Here is an 18331-nt window from a genome sequence, read left to right as displayed (position 1 = left end):
TTTCAGTTGTGAATAAAAAGACATTTTCTGATTATGGTAGAAACGTAATATTCAGCAATGAAAACACATTCTATTCGTTTTATTGATATTTTAAATGTTTTTTTTAAATAAGTTTTTTTTTAAATTCTATTGTCTCTAGATATTCTACATCGGGGTAAGGGGAGACAAACACTTTTCGGACTGGGAACGGCAAAATCTTAAAACCTGGCGCTGTATACGAACACGATTTTTAAAATTATCATTAATAGAATTTTAGTCCAACTTCTTCACTGTATGAGTGCATCAATCTTTCATCTGTTACATATCATCCTGAAACATTCTCAGTTTACTATATTGCCAAAAATGAACTGAAAAACATCTAACTTTAAATATAATGTATACATTGTGGATGAAAATAAAATGAAATCTTTCAGTTGTACGTCTCACGGTTATGCCGGTTAGGCTAAAGGAGACGGTGATGATGAGAGATGAGTGAAATGGTGGAATGAATAAAGTGGGAGGAAACGGGAGAACCCACGAGCACTGTGTTTGTCCACCACAAAGTCTACACGGCGCGAGCTGGGATTGAACCAGGGACCCCAAGCACCGGAGGTGAACGCTCTACCACTGAGAGAAAGCTTGAAAGAATGAAGACATACACATGGATGGAATATGGAAGAAGAAAGCAGAAATGTTGGTAAAAGCTTAAAAGAATGAAGAAATTAATATGGATTGAAAATAAAAAAAAGCAATGCTGAAATGTTAGTAAAGGCTTGAAAGAGCTAAGAAAATGATTTGGATGGAAAATGAGACAAACATGTAGAAATGTTAACAAGAGCTTGAAAGAATGAAGACATATATGAGGATGAAACGTCGAAAACAAATGCGAAAATGTTAAAACGTGAAAAGTGAACAAATTTATTTGGATGGAATGTTGAGGAGCAAAGGGAAAATGTTGATAAAAGCTGGGAAGAAAGAATAGGAAAGTAAACTAATTTGAGAAGAAATTGTATTTTGAGAGACGTGATAGAAAGTGTTGTATAAGGAAAATTAGAATGTACTAAATTCTAATAATGTTAGAATACTTGATACCTAGAGTTATTACTAATGAACAAATTGACTTTCTCTACTTGATCCTTGCTTTCTCATTATATATCATGCAGCAGGAAATCGCAAGAAGCAGTTCAAATTATTATTCTTCCTGTGTGGCGTTTACAGAAAATCTTCTATGCGCTCTGCAGAAACGAAAGAAACAAATAGAATGAGAGTGGCACCCTGCGACGTTCTACTACACCCAATGGAAAAGGACTTAAGGGGGAATCCCTGCCTCTCAGGAGCACACCTATTCGCGAAAACCAAATTGGAGCAGACAACCTTCAACCACTGTGTAATATATAGTTCTTTATAATGGTAACAAAAAAGTTTATCTACGTCACTAAGCGTGAAATTGAAACAATAATCCAATTTCTTTTGCTTTTTTGTATTCGTATGAAGAATTTTAAGTTGTTGGGTACCATACTTCGTTAGGTATTTATGAATTAAAATTTACATGTTATCTTATGGGGACTGAGAAACCAGGGGTAAAAGGTATAAGATCCCCTTAGGTTAAATTCTACAGTTCTTTTATATAATGGATTTAAGTAGGACTAAATATGAGTGTTTACATTGAAAGTTAAGATTTCGACAAAAAAATCTGACATAAACAGTATAATAATAATAATAATAACGTTACCTCGTCGTGTTAGTGGAAACAGAGATGCTGTCCTTCCTTCCTAACTCTCTGGAATGATTTGCAAAGCTTCCACGGCGACAAACACTAGGTTGTGCTGTTAAATTGTTCAGCTTGTTATTTGGAGGCTTCAAAAGCCCTGGAATACTGCACTGGGATGACTGAAATAAATAGATAGATTAAATATATTTTTTCCTAAGAAATATAATAAAATATATTTTTAAAGTTCTTAATGTTTTAGATTAAAAACAAACATATTTATCAGAGATAAAATTATTTTAAATTCTTGATGTTTTTCATTAAAATGAACAACTGTTATCAGAGACACAATAAAATATATACAAAGTATGTTTAGAGTTCTTGATAATTTTGATTAAAATTAAACATTTTTTTGATTAAATTTTTAACGTTTATGATTAAAGATTAAACACTCTTCTCAGAGACATAATAAAACATATGTGTTTAAAATTCTTGATGGTTTTGATTAAAATTAAACACTTTTCTGATTAAATTTTTAACGTTTATGATTAAAAATTAAACACTCTTCTCAGAGACATAATAAAACATATGTGTTTAAAATTTTTGATAGTTTTGATTAAAATTAAACACTTTTCTGATTAAATTTTTAACGTTTATGATTAAAAATTAAACACTCTTCTCAGAGACTTAATAAAACGTATGTGTTTAAAATTCTTGATGGTTTTGATTAAAATGAAACACTTTTTTGATTAAATTCTTGATGTTTATGATTAAAATTAAACATTCTTCTCAGAGATATAATGGAGTGTAGTTTTCTTTCTTTACGCTCTTATTGTTTTGTTCGAAATTATAGACACTTCTTAGAATGCAATACAGTGCACTTTTCTTTAAGTTCTTGATTTTTTAATTAAAATTAAGCACACTTCTCAGGGTCATAACAAAATATATGTAGTTTTGAATTTCTTTATATAATATAGACTACTTTTCTTTCGTTAAGCATTAATATTTTGACTAAAATTAAAGATTTCTCTCACGTCAGAGATGTAATATCGGGTACAGTTATTTCTTTAATAAGTTCTTGAAGTTTTTGAAGAAAATTAAACACACTTCTAACATATAATACAATGGACTTTTCTTTATCCTTTTTTATGTTTTCGATAAAAATTAAATCACTTTTCAAACATATGATACAATATGATTTAATTCATACTCTTGATCTTTTTTGATAAAATGTTATTTATTTAATTTTTTCTCTATTTTCCCCCCGAATGCAACATATATCCGAACTTTAAGTAAAATAGAGCTGTTAAACATAAACCCCCGATTCTGGGAGTGAAAAAGGAGGTTTGTTGTTATTAAAAGAAAAAAAGACAAATGGGACAGTAACGTCGGAACAATAAATATCAGATTTGAATGTTTGGGTCCTGCCATGGCATAAACGCAACACTAAGTTGCTCACAATCCATAGACACAAAGTTAACACCAATGCATAATTTACAGATTCATAACTCTGAAAAACTTACTTTATTTCCCGAAATTGACATACTGGTATTCCGACAGAAACATATTTCAGAATGTACTTTAAAATCTTGAGTAAGTAATATTTACGTACCGGTATATAAAGACCTAGTATTGGTATTGTTAGAAATCATTTTTTGATATCTTTAATTACTTCTTCATCTTATATACGCGTATTATGTAGTTTACTTTTAGTGTAAAGTGTGTCACGGCTGTATTTTAAACTTCTGCAAATATAATAATAATAATAATAATAATAATAAGTTAATTTTGTTTCAGTGTGAAACTACACAGAAAAATCTGTGATCTGGACAGCGATATATTATACAAATATACGGAATCCATATGTTTACTACGGAAATCTCTACAGAGTATACGTTATCTATATGTTACATACATAGTGTTCTTTTCCCGTTTAGATGCTACATCATGCCGCTTCAGAATGTCTAACACTTAACAGTTTTCCGTATATTACATACGTATACGTATGTTACCTGTACCAGCTATATATTATATACATTCATATGTATGTGAAATCCTGACTGTCTGTATACAGTTCTTTCTTTCGTACGGAAAGTACGTTTATTCCGAACATTTATACGAAAAGTATCATAAAACACACGTTTCCAGTTATACCTATATTTTTATAACTATGTCATGTATGTTTTCTCTTTCAGTCTATGATAGACTTCAAACTATGCAAATTCAACACACAGACTTGAAATAGTACATTTATAACTATTGGTTGCAATAGAAAAAATAAGATCAAAGATAGAACCCGTTCCTCGGATGCTGAATTAATATAAAAAAGGCATTATTCGCAATCTCTTATTGTGTTTGCTTTATGGAGATTATTGAAATCTAAAGTGTTAATTGATGTTTATCACTTCTGGTTGCAATGGAGGAATAAAATTAGAGGCGAAACATGTTCTTCAATCTATATCAAAATCTTCTTGTCGATATCTTTTCCTAATTCAAATGTTACGGAATGAAACATATTACCAATACCAGGTAATACTAAGTGTTTAATGGTCTTTTCTAATCCAAATGTTACAGTACCAGGTAATACTAACAAGTAATACTTCCGAATCCGATTTCGATAAAATTTGGCAGGTAGATACTACACATGAAATAAACGAATACGTGTTTTTTATTTTCTGCGGAAAAACGGTTTTAGGGGGCAAAATACCCCAAACAAAATTTTGAAAGTTGACGCCCAAAAGCCAAAAACAATTGAACCGAAGTCAACGAAATTGTACACACATATTGTAGACATAAAATGAGGGAATACGGGTTTCGTATTTTCCCGAAAAAAGAAAAAAACTGTTGGGTGGGGCACGGACCTCTCCAAACCTTTGATCGTGTAATATCAAAAAAGCTAGTAACAGTATGTCAGATGTGTGCAAAGACATGAAGAATTGCAACGAAACTTTGTGTATGAACAATACGCATAATATAAACGAATACGGGTTTTCTATTTTCTGCGGAAAAACGGTTTTAGGGGGCAAAAGCCCCCATCCAAAACTTTTAAAGTTGAGGTCCGAAAGGCCAGAGGAAATATACCGAAGTGAATGAAATTGTGCACAGATATCATAGACATAAAATGAGGAAAACGGGTTTCTTATTTTTCTGAAAAAAGAAAAGAAAACCGTTTAGGTAGGACACAGACTCCTCCAAAACTTTGATCGTGAAATATCAAAAGTGCTAATAACAGTATGTCAGAAGTGCTTAAAGGACATGAAGAATTGGAACCTCACATTCTGTAGGGACAATACGAAAAAAAATTAACGAATACGGGTTTTTTGTTTTCTGCGGAAAAATGGTTTTAGGAGGCAAAAGCCCCCACAAAAAAATTTGAAATTTGAGGCCCAAAAGGCAAGAAGAAGTGCACCGAATTGAATGACATTGTGCGCAAATATTGTAGACATAAAATGGGATAATTGGGTTTCGTATTTTCCTGGGAAAAAGCTGTTGAGTGAGGCACGGACCTCCTAAACCGTTGATTACGAAATATCAAAAGTGCAAATAAGCATACGTCAGAAGTTCCTAAAGAATATGGAGAATTGCAACAAAACTTCGTATAGGGACAATTTGCAAAACAATAAATAAAGCGTGTTTTAATTTGTGCGGAAAAACAGTGTTGGGACCGAGGCCCCATCCGAAAAAAGTAAATATTACCGTAATAGCGCAGGAAGTAGTGGACCGAAGCAAATGAAATTTTGTGTAGATATTATATAGACTCTATGCAAAATAAAACCTTTCATGTTTCTCAAGTGTCCCTATCCGTTTTGCTTCAAATTTGGCACATCAACAGCAAACTGGAAATAAATCGACACTTGGTTTTGTTTATGCGGAAAAAACATTGTAAGGGTTAAAGGTACCTCCTGAAATACTATAAAATACTCTATACTGTTTGTGCTTCTAGTTGATCTGCCAAATTTGAAGAAATCGGATGGAGACACTTGTGAAACACAAAAGGCCATATTTTACATATCCAATATCTACGTACAATTTTATTCGCTTCAGTCCACTCCCTCCGCCCCTCAACGCCTCGGTCCATTCAACAGTTTTTTTTCCTTTTCAGCAAAATACGAAACACGTATTCCCTCATCTTACCTCTACAATATTTGTGCATATTTCATTCACTTCGGTACACTTCTTCTTGCCTTTCGGGGTCAAATTCCAAAACAAAAAAACGTATTTGTTTATTTTTTGCCTATTGTTCATACACAAAGTTTCGTTGCAATTCTTCATGTCCTTTACACACATCTGCCATACTGTTACTAGCATTTTTGATATTTCGTGATCAAAGGTTGGGAGGGGTCCGTGCCCCACCCAACCGTTTTTTCCAGGAAAATACGAAACCCGTATTCCCTCATTTTACGTCTACAATATCTGTGCACAATTTCATTCACTTCGGTTCACTTGTTCTTGCCTTTCGGGTGTCAACTTTCAAAATTTTGGGTGGGTCTTTTGCGTTTTTCCGCAGAAATGAAAAGCGCGTATTCGATTATTTTATGTGTAGTATCTACCTGCCAAATTTTATCAAATTCGGAGTGTTACACTTCGGAAGTGTTACTTGTAAGTGTTTAATGGTCTTTCCTAATCCAAATGTTACAGAATGAAACATTACCGATACCAGGTAATACTAAGTGTTTAGTGGTCTTTCCTAATTCAAATGTTACAGAATAAAACATATTACCGATATCAGGTAGTACTAAATGTTTAGTGATCTTTCCTAATCCAAATGCTACAGAACGAAACATATTAGCGATACCAGATAATACTTACCGATGATCTGTCGATGGAATCAATGGACATGGTACTAGCATACAGCGCCATAGCTGGAGACAGTCTATTGTTTAAGTCCCGCATGCTCGGTTCTAAAGTGGTGTTGGGTGAATCTTGTGGTGTGGCTGCGGTATGCGTAATAATTGGAGGCATATGCGGAAAATCTGGCTTCACAATACCCGGCTGGCCAAGCATCTTGCTCTCTGTGTGAAATAAACAAATAAGAAAAAAAAGTCAGTGCATTTGAATTTGGCATTTGAATCTGAACACACAGTTAAATGACAGTATGGAGAATTTTATATGATATTTAAGAATATTGCAACGTTACTATGGTGGAATGGTGGAATTAAGAAAGTGGGAGGAAACGGGAGAACCCCGAGAAAACCCACGCACACGGTGTTTGTCCACCACAAATTTCACTTGGCGGGGGCTGGAATTAAATCCGGGACCCCAAGCACCAGAGATGAACGCTCTACCACTGAGTCACCGCGGCCTCCCCCACCTCCAACGCACCAGATATAAGCGCTTTACCACTAAGGCACTGTCATACTGTGAAAATCTAAATATTATTGATCCGAATTTAATCCTTATGTTGTGAAGGAATTAAAGGAATTAACTAACAATTAATCAGTACTGGGGGGGGGCACAGTGGCGTAGTGGTAAAGCGCTTGTCTAGCGCGACAGATCCTTAGGCCATGTGGGTTTGTGGTGGACGACTTAGTATCAATGGTTGGGGTTCTTCTTTTTCATCCTACACTCTCATTCCACCAATTTTTTCATACTCTTTTACTTTCATTAATGATACGTATTCTTTTCTCTACAGGATACAAGCGTGGAATGTAAAACTAAAAGATTTAATAGCATCTCATGAAAGTAAATGCAAGGATCAATTATACTTGACCATGTGGGCTACACAATAAAATTGGCACGTTATAATAGACAACCTGCAGTGAACCTGAAAGATGTGCACAAACTCCGGGAGGTGATTCATGACATCAAAAGAACACAAAAAAAGTCCTCTTCCATGTTGTCGAATTCCGCCTCGTGTACGAGTGACATGGATGAAAACTTGGAATCGAAACGGTTGGAGTTTCCTCACGAAGTATGTGCACACCTTTCTGTTCCGTTCCAATTGTCACGATTCGATTATCGATTCCAAGTTGGCACGGTTGTTACTCTTACACGACTCGGAATTCGACAATACACCTAGGTACAAAAAAGATCTTTTTGTCTTCTTTTGATGTCACAAATCACCTTCCGGAGTTTGTGCACATTTTTTTCAGGATCACTCTGTACATTCTTGTGTGATCCACAATTTACTAAAATGCCTTTTTGATATAAAATTTTGAGTATTATAGCATGAAATCAAACTCCACGAAATAATGCAAAATTATTATTATTATTATTATTATTATTATTATTATTATTATTATTATTATTATTATTATTATTATTATTATTATTATTATTATTTGTAGTGATGTGGTCTTGAAAATGGTTTTTGTAACGAATATATATGCATCATTATTCTTAGTAGGAAACCGTTTGCATTGTCTTCATCTTTAATTCTACGTCATTATCAACGTTTGTAGAAAAAAAATGTCAAAAAATTAAAAACAGAGCACGCGGTATATCTTCACTCAAAATACCTGCCCGATTGTCTTCACGACGCTGGATGAACATTAAAACCTAACAACTAGGTTTTCCAACATTTTTCTTTCGTAAAATAATGGGAGTTTTTTGCTTCCCTATGGTCATTTTGAATGATATCTTTAAAATGTTGATTTTAAAGAATTTATTACACAAAACAACTGTAAAAAGATTTCAAAGTGTTCACAGATTGAAATAAAAAAATCTCAAGATATTTTTGATACTTTCTAAAAAAAAAAAGCAAAAGATTGCCTATTGAAAAAGAAAATCAAGGTACTTCTTGAATCGTGCTTTCACTTGCATTTCGTCATTGAAATTGCCATTTTTTTTGTTGTTTCTTAAAATATGCGGGAAATTTGAGCTCCCAAATTATATCAAAATACCGATATTACTAATAAATTTAATTATGCTCTAGCTACTACAACTGGAAGATATTTTGGAATTTGTTTAGCATGATGCTATTTTCGCTTCAAGAGACTCCTATGGAGTGGTTTTTGAGCCAATTGGCGCTCCAATTGGAACTGAGAAATCATCTCCCCACACGTATTTTCTTCCTGTTATATTATGATGATATTTTGTTGTTGGACCTTCAGTCTTTGCTCTTAAAAGGTATTCAAATTTTGCAGCAATTAGCCATTCGTATGAATGTGTCTAAATCTATCATGATGCTGTCAAAGCGTTGATCTTTCTTTAAGCATTGATCTTGATTTTAATACTAACACTATGTCTGTACAACACATATATTTAGATATTATTAGGTCATGTCCTCGGAATATGCTTCACATATCTCACCGAACTCAAGTTTTGACAGGATACATAGTGTGGGTCACCCCAGTGTTCACCCTTGTACTCTCTAGCTCACACTGTGTTTCAGCGACATTTTTATGTATTTGTATGTAACGCAGCCATAAATGTAGCATCACGACCTGCACCCATATGGTCCAGTTTGTCGTTTCATATGACCTTATGTAGATGCCACTCTATAATTGCGGTCACTCATGAGGATGGTAGCGCTATTTTTATGTTTCAGTGGGAACATGAGTTCTCTTTCTTCATTACTGATGAGTTCATTGGCTGCAGCTTCGGCCATCTTATTGTATAGAGATGCCCAACCAATGATATACCTTGACAACCTTGCTGTTGTGTACTGCATGTCCAGGAAAATCTGTAGAGTTCCCATGGTGTATATGATAGATTATATTGTGTACAAACATTGTAAATATAACATTGTACGTGTCCAGTCTAAAATTAATAAGCAAATGGGCTATCGCGAGCAGGAGCTCGATTCTCTGACAGCTTTCAACCAATCACAGGACATCGCCAACCGCCATCGTGTTTAAAATACGATGACAGGGTGTATTGGACTTTGTTGAGGACTCGAGGACAGTGATCAATGCTTTGTTTTCACATTATAGACAAATACAGGAGGTACAACACAAACATTACTAAAGCACAATGCTTCTGTATAAATGTGTACAAACATAACCAAACAACTCACGACATAGGTCGAATACAATTACCGGTATCGCAGCTAAACGATTTTATAATTTGCTTTGATATAAGCTAGGAACTATATCTCAAAAGAAAATGGTAACTACTCTATTCAAGACCTTAAATATCTGTTTGTTTACCTTTCTGAATGTTACACTTGGGTTCGTAGTCAATAACCATTTGCAGTTGTTTCAACCCATTCTCTCTTTCTCTGGCCTCGTTATCCTTAATTTTTCTTACGTCATCAGTATTGCCCAAACTCCCAGTGCTTTTCTTCTTCATGTCCTGCTAAGAAAGAAAAAGCACGTTACACAGCTACAAACACTGATACGTAGTAAATATTGAAATGTGATGACAAATGATAAAAATAAAGGATAGGGATATTAAAGTTAAAATAATAAAACAAGCAAAGACGTACAATCAAACAAAACACTCAGAGAGAGGTCAACGTTCTCAATATGAAACAAAAGACTCAGAGAACGGTAAGTGCTCTCTCTATGTCAAACAAGGCTTGGAGAACGGTAAATACTTTCTCTATACCAAACAAAAGACTCAGAGAACGGTAAACGTTCTCTCTATATCAAACAAACAACTCAGAGAAAGGTAAATACTCTCTCTGTATCAAACAAATAACTCAGAGAAAGGTAAATGCTCTCTCTGTATCAAACAAACAACTCAGAGAACGTAAACGTTCTAATTCTAGTCAAACAATCAACTCAGAGAAAGGTAAACGCTATCTCTATATCAAACAAGACTCGAAGAACGTTAAACGCTCTCTCTATATCAAACAAAAGACTCAGAGAACGGTAAACATTCTCTCTCTCTCTATGAAACAAAAGACTCAGAGAAAGATAAACGTTTTCTCGTTATCAAGCATAAGACAAAAATGGTCAATATTATCTCTATCAAACAAAAGACTCAGAGAACTGTAAAAGTTCTCTCTCTATTAAACAAAAGACACGGAGAACTATAAACGTTTTCTCGCTATCAAACAAAAAAACTCTGAGAACGTTAAATTATCTCTCTATCAAATAAAAGGCTCATAGAGAAAGATAAACGTTTTATATCAGGCATAAGATAAAAATATGGTCAACATTCTTTCTGTTAAACAAAAGACTCAGAGAATGGTAAACATTCTCTCATTATCAAATAAAAGGCACGAAAATGGTTGGTTTCTCTATCATACAAAAGACACAGAGAACAGCCAACGTTTTCTTCATCAAACAAAAGACACGGAAACTAAGCAACGTTCTCTCTTTCATGCGAAAGATTCAGAAAATAGTCAATATTCTCTCTAGATCAAACAAAAGACTCAAAGTATTGTGCAATCAAATTGTAAGTTTCCCCTTGTTAAATTTTATAATTATCATGATTGTCTTTATCTAGTGGTATTTAATACTATATTTTAACTTTTCTCAGTACCTATGGATATGAATACAGAGATATTCAAACGAAAGTGGTGTACAGAATTTTAAAGAAGACTATTTGTTGTTTTTGCTGCTAGATACAACATTCGGTCTCTCTTATGTTTATCATTTTTAAAATATAAGTGAATGACTTAAGGCAATAAAGAAAGTCAAAATTTAGGAAGCAAAGCAGATAGTTTCTACAAAAATACTATTAAGTAAACTAACATCTTTTAATTGATGTTATGGAAAGGAGAGAAATATCAGTTAAGCAGCTTATGAGATCATAAGTAAGGGCATTTATATTTCTTCATTACAAGAAAGACCTTGAAATGAATAATTGATTTATTTAATAGCAACTTGTAAATATTAATTGGCTCACTTTCCAAATTTTGTATATTATTTATTATTCTGTGAAGGATATCAGATGAAAATAAATGTTAGAAAGACAAAAGCCATGGTGATTGAAACGAAGGGGGTCAGTGTCAAATATAGAAGTAGGAGGGAAGAAAATAGAACACGTGATTAGTTTTCGATACCTGGGTAGTAGGATTGGTAATGATATGAAATGTGAACGTGAAATAAAGGCAAAGATAGAAATGGCGAAAGAAGCCTCTAGGAGGAAGAAAATACTATTTTATGGGACTTTGAATAAAGAGCTGCGAAAAATGACTCATAAAATGCTTCGTGTGCAGTATTGTACCGTATAAGTCAAAACATGGACATTACGCAAAAATGATAAGAAATAACTGGAAGTTTTCGAAATGTGGGTGTGGAGAAGAATAGAAAGAATTAGCTGGGTCAAGCGGAAAGCGAATGAGAAGGTGTTACAAACGGTGGGGAGGAAAAAGAACAATTTTAGATATTATTAAGAAGAGGAAGAGAAACCGGTTGGAATATTGGCTAAGAAGGAACTGTATCTTGAGAGATGTGCTAGAGGATATGATGACAGGAATGAGAAGGAGAGGGCAAAAGAGGCTATAATTAATGGAAGATATCAAAACAGAGAAATCGTACGTGAAGACAAAGAGGTTAGGGGAAGACTGTGGAGCATGAAAGCTTCTCAGTTGGCAAATATGGCAGAATACCTATGATGATGATGATGACTGAGCTTTTATAAAACAAGTATGACGAAGCATAGGGAACACATTATTTTGAAAAATGCAGTATGTGTAATTTAATGTTAATACAATGACAAAAGATTGAATGTTTTCTGAAGTTTAAATACTTCTAGGTTAAACATCACTATCTATCTCTAATAACATTTTTCTTACCTCTGTATTAAAAAATACTGTCAGTGAAATATTTATGATTTATGATTCATTAATTCATTCAGCAGAGGAAAGCAAAATTAGTATCTTTTTGGTTAATTTTAAAGTACAATTCTTCAATAGGCATATATTAACTCTAAATGTAAAGAGATTGTATAATTTACTTCCGTAGTTAACATACTGAGCTCTTTTAAATGAATCAAATCTGAAAATAAAAGAACAAAATATACCACGTTGAATAGCTTCAAACAAAATTTATTAGCCGGAAAGTCAAGCGAAGTAGATAAAAAAAATTGGAGAGATTTTTAAAAAAAAATTAAATAAAGAGAATCTAGTTTTTCACATAACTAGAAAACGGAAAGAAGCAAGCAAATGAAGCTAATTTACCTGAGTCGTAAGTCCCCCAGCAACGCCTCCTCTGCCTCCGCCCCCACTACCACAACCACTGTCTGTATCTGAACCGGAGTCCATCCTTTCTTCGCACTGCTGCTCGTACTCCTGCATGCTTTGAATGAATTCCAGCTTCTCCTTTTCTTGCTCCTTCTGTCGCTCTCTCTGCTCCCTCTCCATTCGCTCGTTTCGCTGGAAACAAGAAACACAAACATTTGAGAAAACCGAAAATATTAAATTTAGACGAAAAAGGGAAAATACTTTAACAACAGTGTGATTTTTTTTATCAATGTTGAAATCTGGCAGAAATTTTGTAAGTCAAAATTTAGAAATTAAGAAAAAAATAATTTATTATGCTTTACATTTAAAGATATAGAGAAGAATAAAAAATTAGTTTGGTGGGACAGAAAAAGAAATATTAAAACAAGCGCAATACATTCGGTGAATCCAACTCAGAAACTACCGGCTATGGAACACAGTCTCTGTTGCTGGGTTATTTGTCCACCAATTTTCATTCAGAAGGTCAATATAGTTACCCAGAAATAAAGTATCACCTATAAGCCAACCCGAACCTATAACTGACTACCAACAAGCGATACTTGTTTCTTAGTCGACAAGCTACTTGCCCATCAATTTTTGTTCAGATCCGGCCAGTATTACATACAAATCGAGTCGTGCCGAGTCGAGCCTGTACCTGACCAAGCTTGGCTATCACCTATAGCGAAATTTATTCCTCAGACGATAAGCTACTTGTCCATCAAATTTCGTTCAGATCTGGCCACTACCACATATAAATCGAGCCGAGCCGAGCCGAGCCTGTTCTTGACCGAGTTTGGACGCAAGTATAGCGATCATTATTCCTTATACGATGGGCTACTTGCCCACCAAATTTCGTTCAGTTCGGGCCAGAAGGTATCCAGAAATAAAGTATCACATATAAGCCAACCCGACCCTGTTCTTGCCACCTTCTGTCGTCCCCATGATTCCAGAGGTTGTTTTATCTGAGTACGTGAATACATGGGAAGTTTTCCAAGCGGATTTATGGTTGTTGTTGGCTATTGCTCTAATAGCAAAGCTTACGCTACGTAAAGTGGGCAAGTAGGATAATATCAATGCTGCTTATTAAAATATGAACTTTGGATGCATTACACCGCCATGGTGTTCCATCCCTATACGGCAGCGACACATCGCAAGTTGTCATTCACCAGGCTTTGTCATTCACAAGGCTGGTAGTGGCATTTGGAGTGGATGACATACGAAACGTGAATTTAAGTAATCCCTTTTACAGATATTCCTGAAAAATCCCCTTTATGCTCCCTTCATGGATTTTTATGGATTCTCGTTGTTGATTCGTGCGTTTTGTCGTCAACACCCTCTACCGTCTTTGGCAGAACAGACGAGACGAGAACAGACTTGATCAACACAATCTTATTCAGTGGAAACAGAGATGCAGGGCAATAACAATCAAATAGGGCTTGGACATCAGGCACAACGGTTGATGGCATCGTGGTATTTATTAAGCTAGTAAGAGCGTCAAGTTCGTTATCATAAACCTGAAACGATCTTCTGTAAGACGGAAAATAACTATAAAGTAAACAAGGAAGTTCTGTCACTTTTTGTGGAGGCCTGTGTTCAATTGGCCATCACACGAGGGTGAACACGAACGGAGATAAGGCGAAGGTCAGTTGTTGGTGTGGGTATATCCAACATACTACCTGGTTGTGCAGCAGAGTTGCCAGAGCTACTGATTTTGCAGGAGATCTCATGCTTTTTCTACTGATCTGCGAAAGTAAATGAAAAGTAAGCAATCTCCTGCTTTTTCCTTACTTCGAGAAGTGAAAGAAATATATTATTATTAATATTGAATTTTCATTTTTCTTCCTTACATAAGAAGAGGAAATTTCTCTGTATGCATACAAAAAGCTTTGTAGAGCATATATTTATAGAGCTTTGCTGTACATAATATGAATACAAGAATATAACTGTACGTCATTTTTTATATGCATGATGGTTGGCGATCTGTATGACATACTGTAAGATTTACGAGTACGTGTTGTTTAGATTGGGACTTGGGTTGGAAGCAGAGGTAAAAGTGAGAGGCAACGTCGTTACCCCATTTCAAAAAAAAATATCTATGGCGTCCTCCCACTTCCTAAAAAAAATATAATAAGCAAAGTTAGGCACGGGGATGGTGCGTCACCCTACCTTTTCAGAACTACTTTTACCCCTGGTTGGAAAAGTAGCTTAGATCACCTCTTCACGATCATCACCGAAAAATCGTCTTATGTTACTATTACGTGTGACTGTATCATATAGCTATATTATCACTAGGTGTATGATAAGACCTTTTCCCACCCCACTTTGCTATTCACTACGTTTTACTCCACACACGAATATATCCAAAGGGGGCATGACGATCTTTCTACCTCCAAAACATTAATTAATCATCGGAAAATATTTTCTTCATGAAACATTTTGAAGTAATTAAAATTCAAATGTATGTTTTGCATGTATTGTTTTATTTTGAAATAGAAGTGATAACGAATTTGGCCTGCTTCTTTTGACCACTGTCACGTTAATAGTGGCAAATTTTTTTCTCGCCCTGGATTTGCACTCAAATGCCGCCGCTTTATGTGTCTACTGCTTTCTCCTTTTTTTTTTAAATCTTCGAGTCTTCTGCTTTTCCAACTGATCGGTCTGGCAACACTGTTGTGCAGTTCAGTTACACCATGAACTTGCGTAAGGATAGAGTGAATATGGGACCTCTACAGACCGTCATAAGGGCGTGTATGTGCAACTGTGGTATTGTCAGCAGTTGAGCCGTGTTCAAGAAAAACTCAAAACTCTGGAGCCAGTACTTCTGAATCGGGTCTTCCTGTTACAGGAAAACGCTAAGTCCCAAGTGGCTAGGATGATTCCGGGACACCATTCTGCGCCTTGGATAGGAAACACTATTGTATCCGCCATACTTCCCGGACATTGCACCATCCGATTATCACCTGTTTTATTCCTTGGACAATCATCTTAGAGGGCACCAGTTCAAATCTCTAGTAGAGGTGCAAAATGCACTTGATACCTTCTTCGCTTCACTTCGCACCAAATTCTACAGTGGTGGAATCCATGGACTTCCAGAACGTTGACCGAAGGTCTTCGATGCTGATGGGGACTATTTTTTTGCTGCTAGGTACGTCTTAGGTGACATACCGATGTTCGAAGGTGGTGGGTGAAAAAGTGACAGAACTTTCTTGTTTACCTATATAGTAATTTGTTCAGGGCTAGAAACTTAATTAAAACCAAACAAAACTTATCAACGGTCTATGCCAGGGACGTACGCAGGGGGTGAGTCCTGGTGGTCCGGACCCCTCCCGAAATTTCGACTTTTGTGTAAATTTAGCCTAATTTTAGGGGCAATTTTAGGAATTTTAATATAAAATACCCTCATATTGAGTTTGGACCCCTCCCGAAATTAATTCCTGCGTACGCTACTGGATGCAATCCTGAAGTCAGAGGTCTATAATGCTGAAATAGTACGGTACTTTTAAATATACGTAGTTGGTACAGTCAATTTTGTATAAATCTTCATGCTTTCCTATTTCTAACACATATTTAATGTTGTATAGTGTGAGAGTATATTCTAGGCCGTTTGAGTTTATGGTGTACAAGTTCTGTCTGTGAATTTTCACAAGGATCTTCCATTTTCTCCTTCTTCATTTCAGTAATTTCTCCATATCATTTAATCGCAGTTATTATTTGTTAAAACCTTGCACTACCAACAAAGGGAGGGTACTTTGTGTCCACAACAGTATGTTTTCTTTTTGTAATTACTCTTCTAATCTTTCTTTAAATTTGTAAAAAAAATATATTATTTCTCAACATGTTTAGCTAAAGCGTATACCTTATGGTGGTGCAAACTGAACGTTAGTGTGTCTCATAAGTTTGCTACTTTAAGTTGGTGGGCACAAAGTACCCTCCCTTTGTTGGTAGTGCAAGGTTTTAACAAATAATAACTGCGATTAAATGATATGGAGAAATTACTGAAATGAAGAAGGAGAAAATGGAAAGATCCTTGTGAAAATTCACCGACAGAACTTGTACACCACAAACTCAAACGGCCTAGAATATACTCTCACACTATACAACATTAAATATGTGTTAGAAACAGGAAATCATGAAGATTTATACAAAATTGACTGTACCAACTACGGAGATGTGACTGACATTTAGAAGTGTCACTCCCTAGATGTTAGTATAATAAACAGCTGTTAGTTTTATTCCGTGTACTGTTCACTTTAGTCACTAGTGAGTCAATATTGAGTTTCTAATATATTTCTTTTGCGAGATATATTTAATCTGAACTGGTGGGTACAAAATGGCCCCCCTTGGTAGTCCGCGTTACAAAAGATACCTAGGTAGTGAAAAGTTAATCTACATAGTTAAACAATGAAACGTTATACTCTACGATTCATTGTCACTCATTTTCCTATTATTACTTATTGTTACCAGGTTATAATTTTAAAAAAAGCATTATCTTTTGACATTTCTCAATTTAAAAAGTTCGGAATATTGCGAAAAAATGTCCGCTTTGTCAAGGTTAACTATAAGAGAGAAAGAAATTTATTTCTTAAAACAAAACAAAAGCTGAGTACATTTGACAATAAATACGTAATAAATAAACAGAAATATATTCTTTGGACTTAATTCACTACGAACTACATAATAATTACCTCAGCAGAGAATCCTTCAACCAAGATGGCAACCAACAGATTGAATAGAACGTAATTACCAAACGTCATCAGAGCTACGAAGTAAAGGGCAGCCCAATGGCTCGTCTTCTCCATTCCGTTGAATAACACGACGTTCCAGTCTTCTTGAGTTAAAATCTAATACGAGATGTAAACAAAGTTAAGACAACATAGTAATAAATTCTCAAACATTGATCCAAAATACAATTTCATATTCCTTCCATAATCTTATAATATATATTAAATGCCCCTAATATTATCTTTTCACGGCAATGCACATCAATAAAAGTTAATTAAAGTGAATTCAAAATATTTTAATCACATTGAAGTTTATGCAACAAACTCTCCAGCCAGAAAACAGAAAGTTTATTTCATGATACTAATATTTTTGGTTCTGAAAATAGCACTAAATAAGGACTAATTTGGAATAAGAAACAAGAAATAATTATGTATGGCTTTAAAGGATGTTATTTTTGATTATCAAGTTTATTCTGACTTTTATTTGGTTTTTACTGTCAAGTATAAACTTATTTATGAAATTGATACTTCGAAATATTATGATCATCTTCATATTTCTATCGTTGAAATTTAAATCTACTCTTTATTTAGTAAATGTAAAGACAGAACTAAATTTTCCCTATCTTTTAAATGTATTTGTTTTAGGCCAATAAATAATAATAATAATAATTCAATCAAATAGGCTGAAACTTTTCACAAGAATGAATAACAGAAATCAGAATTCTTTATTTAGTGAGTTTAAAGGCAGTACCAGGTTACCCTATCTTTTAAATGTATTTGTTTTAGGCCAATAAATAATAATAATGATAATTCAATGAAATAGGCTGAAACTTTTCACAAGAATGAATAACAGAAATCAGAATTCTT

The 18331-nt window shown here is 34.6% G+C and overlaps 1 protein-coding gene across 1 annotated transcript in view; it reads right to left on the bottom strand.

The window, feature by feature from the left end:
* The window catches only part of Ca-alpha1T (Ca[2+]-channel protein alpha[[1]] subunit T), a 316291-nt gene that overhangs the window by 99431 nt on the left and 198529 nt on the right, over positions 1-18331 (bottom strand). Inside the window, exons 12-16 of the mRNA XM_081731934.1 lie at positions 17429-17584; positions 12702-12896; positions 9778-9925; positions 6497-6699; positions 1712-1869 (exon numbers count right to left, since the gene is read on the bottom strand). Of these exons, the coding sequence (XP_081588060.1) occupies positions 1712-1869; positions 6497-6699; positions 9778-9925; positions 12702-12896; positions 17429-17584 (860 nt within the window). The remainder of the gene's footprint in view (positions 1-1711; positions 1870-6496; positions 6700-9777; positions 9926-12701; positions 12897-17428; positions 17585-18331) is intronic.

Source organism: Thermobia domestica, chromosome 11, assembly GCF_964235325.1.
Source record: "Thermobia domestica chromosome 11, izTheDome1.hap1.1, whole genome shotgun sequence".
In the NCBI taxonomy this organism is placed as follows: Eukaryota; Metazoa; Arthropoda; class Insecta; order Zygentoma; family Lepismatidae; genus Thermobia; species Thermobia domestica.
The sequence above is the reverse complement of the archived record's forward strand: the minus strand, read 5'-3'. Positions and strand labels throughout refer to the sequence as shown.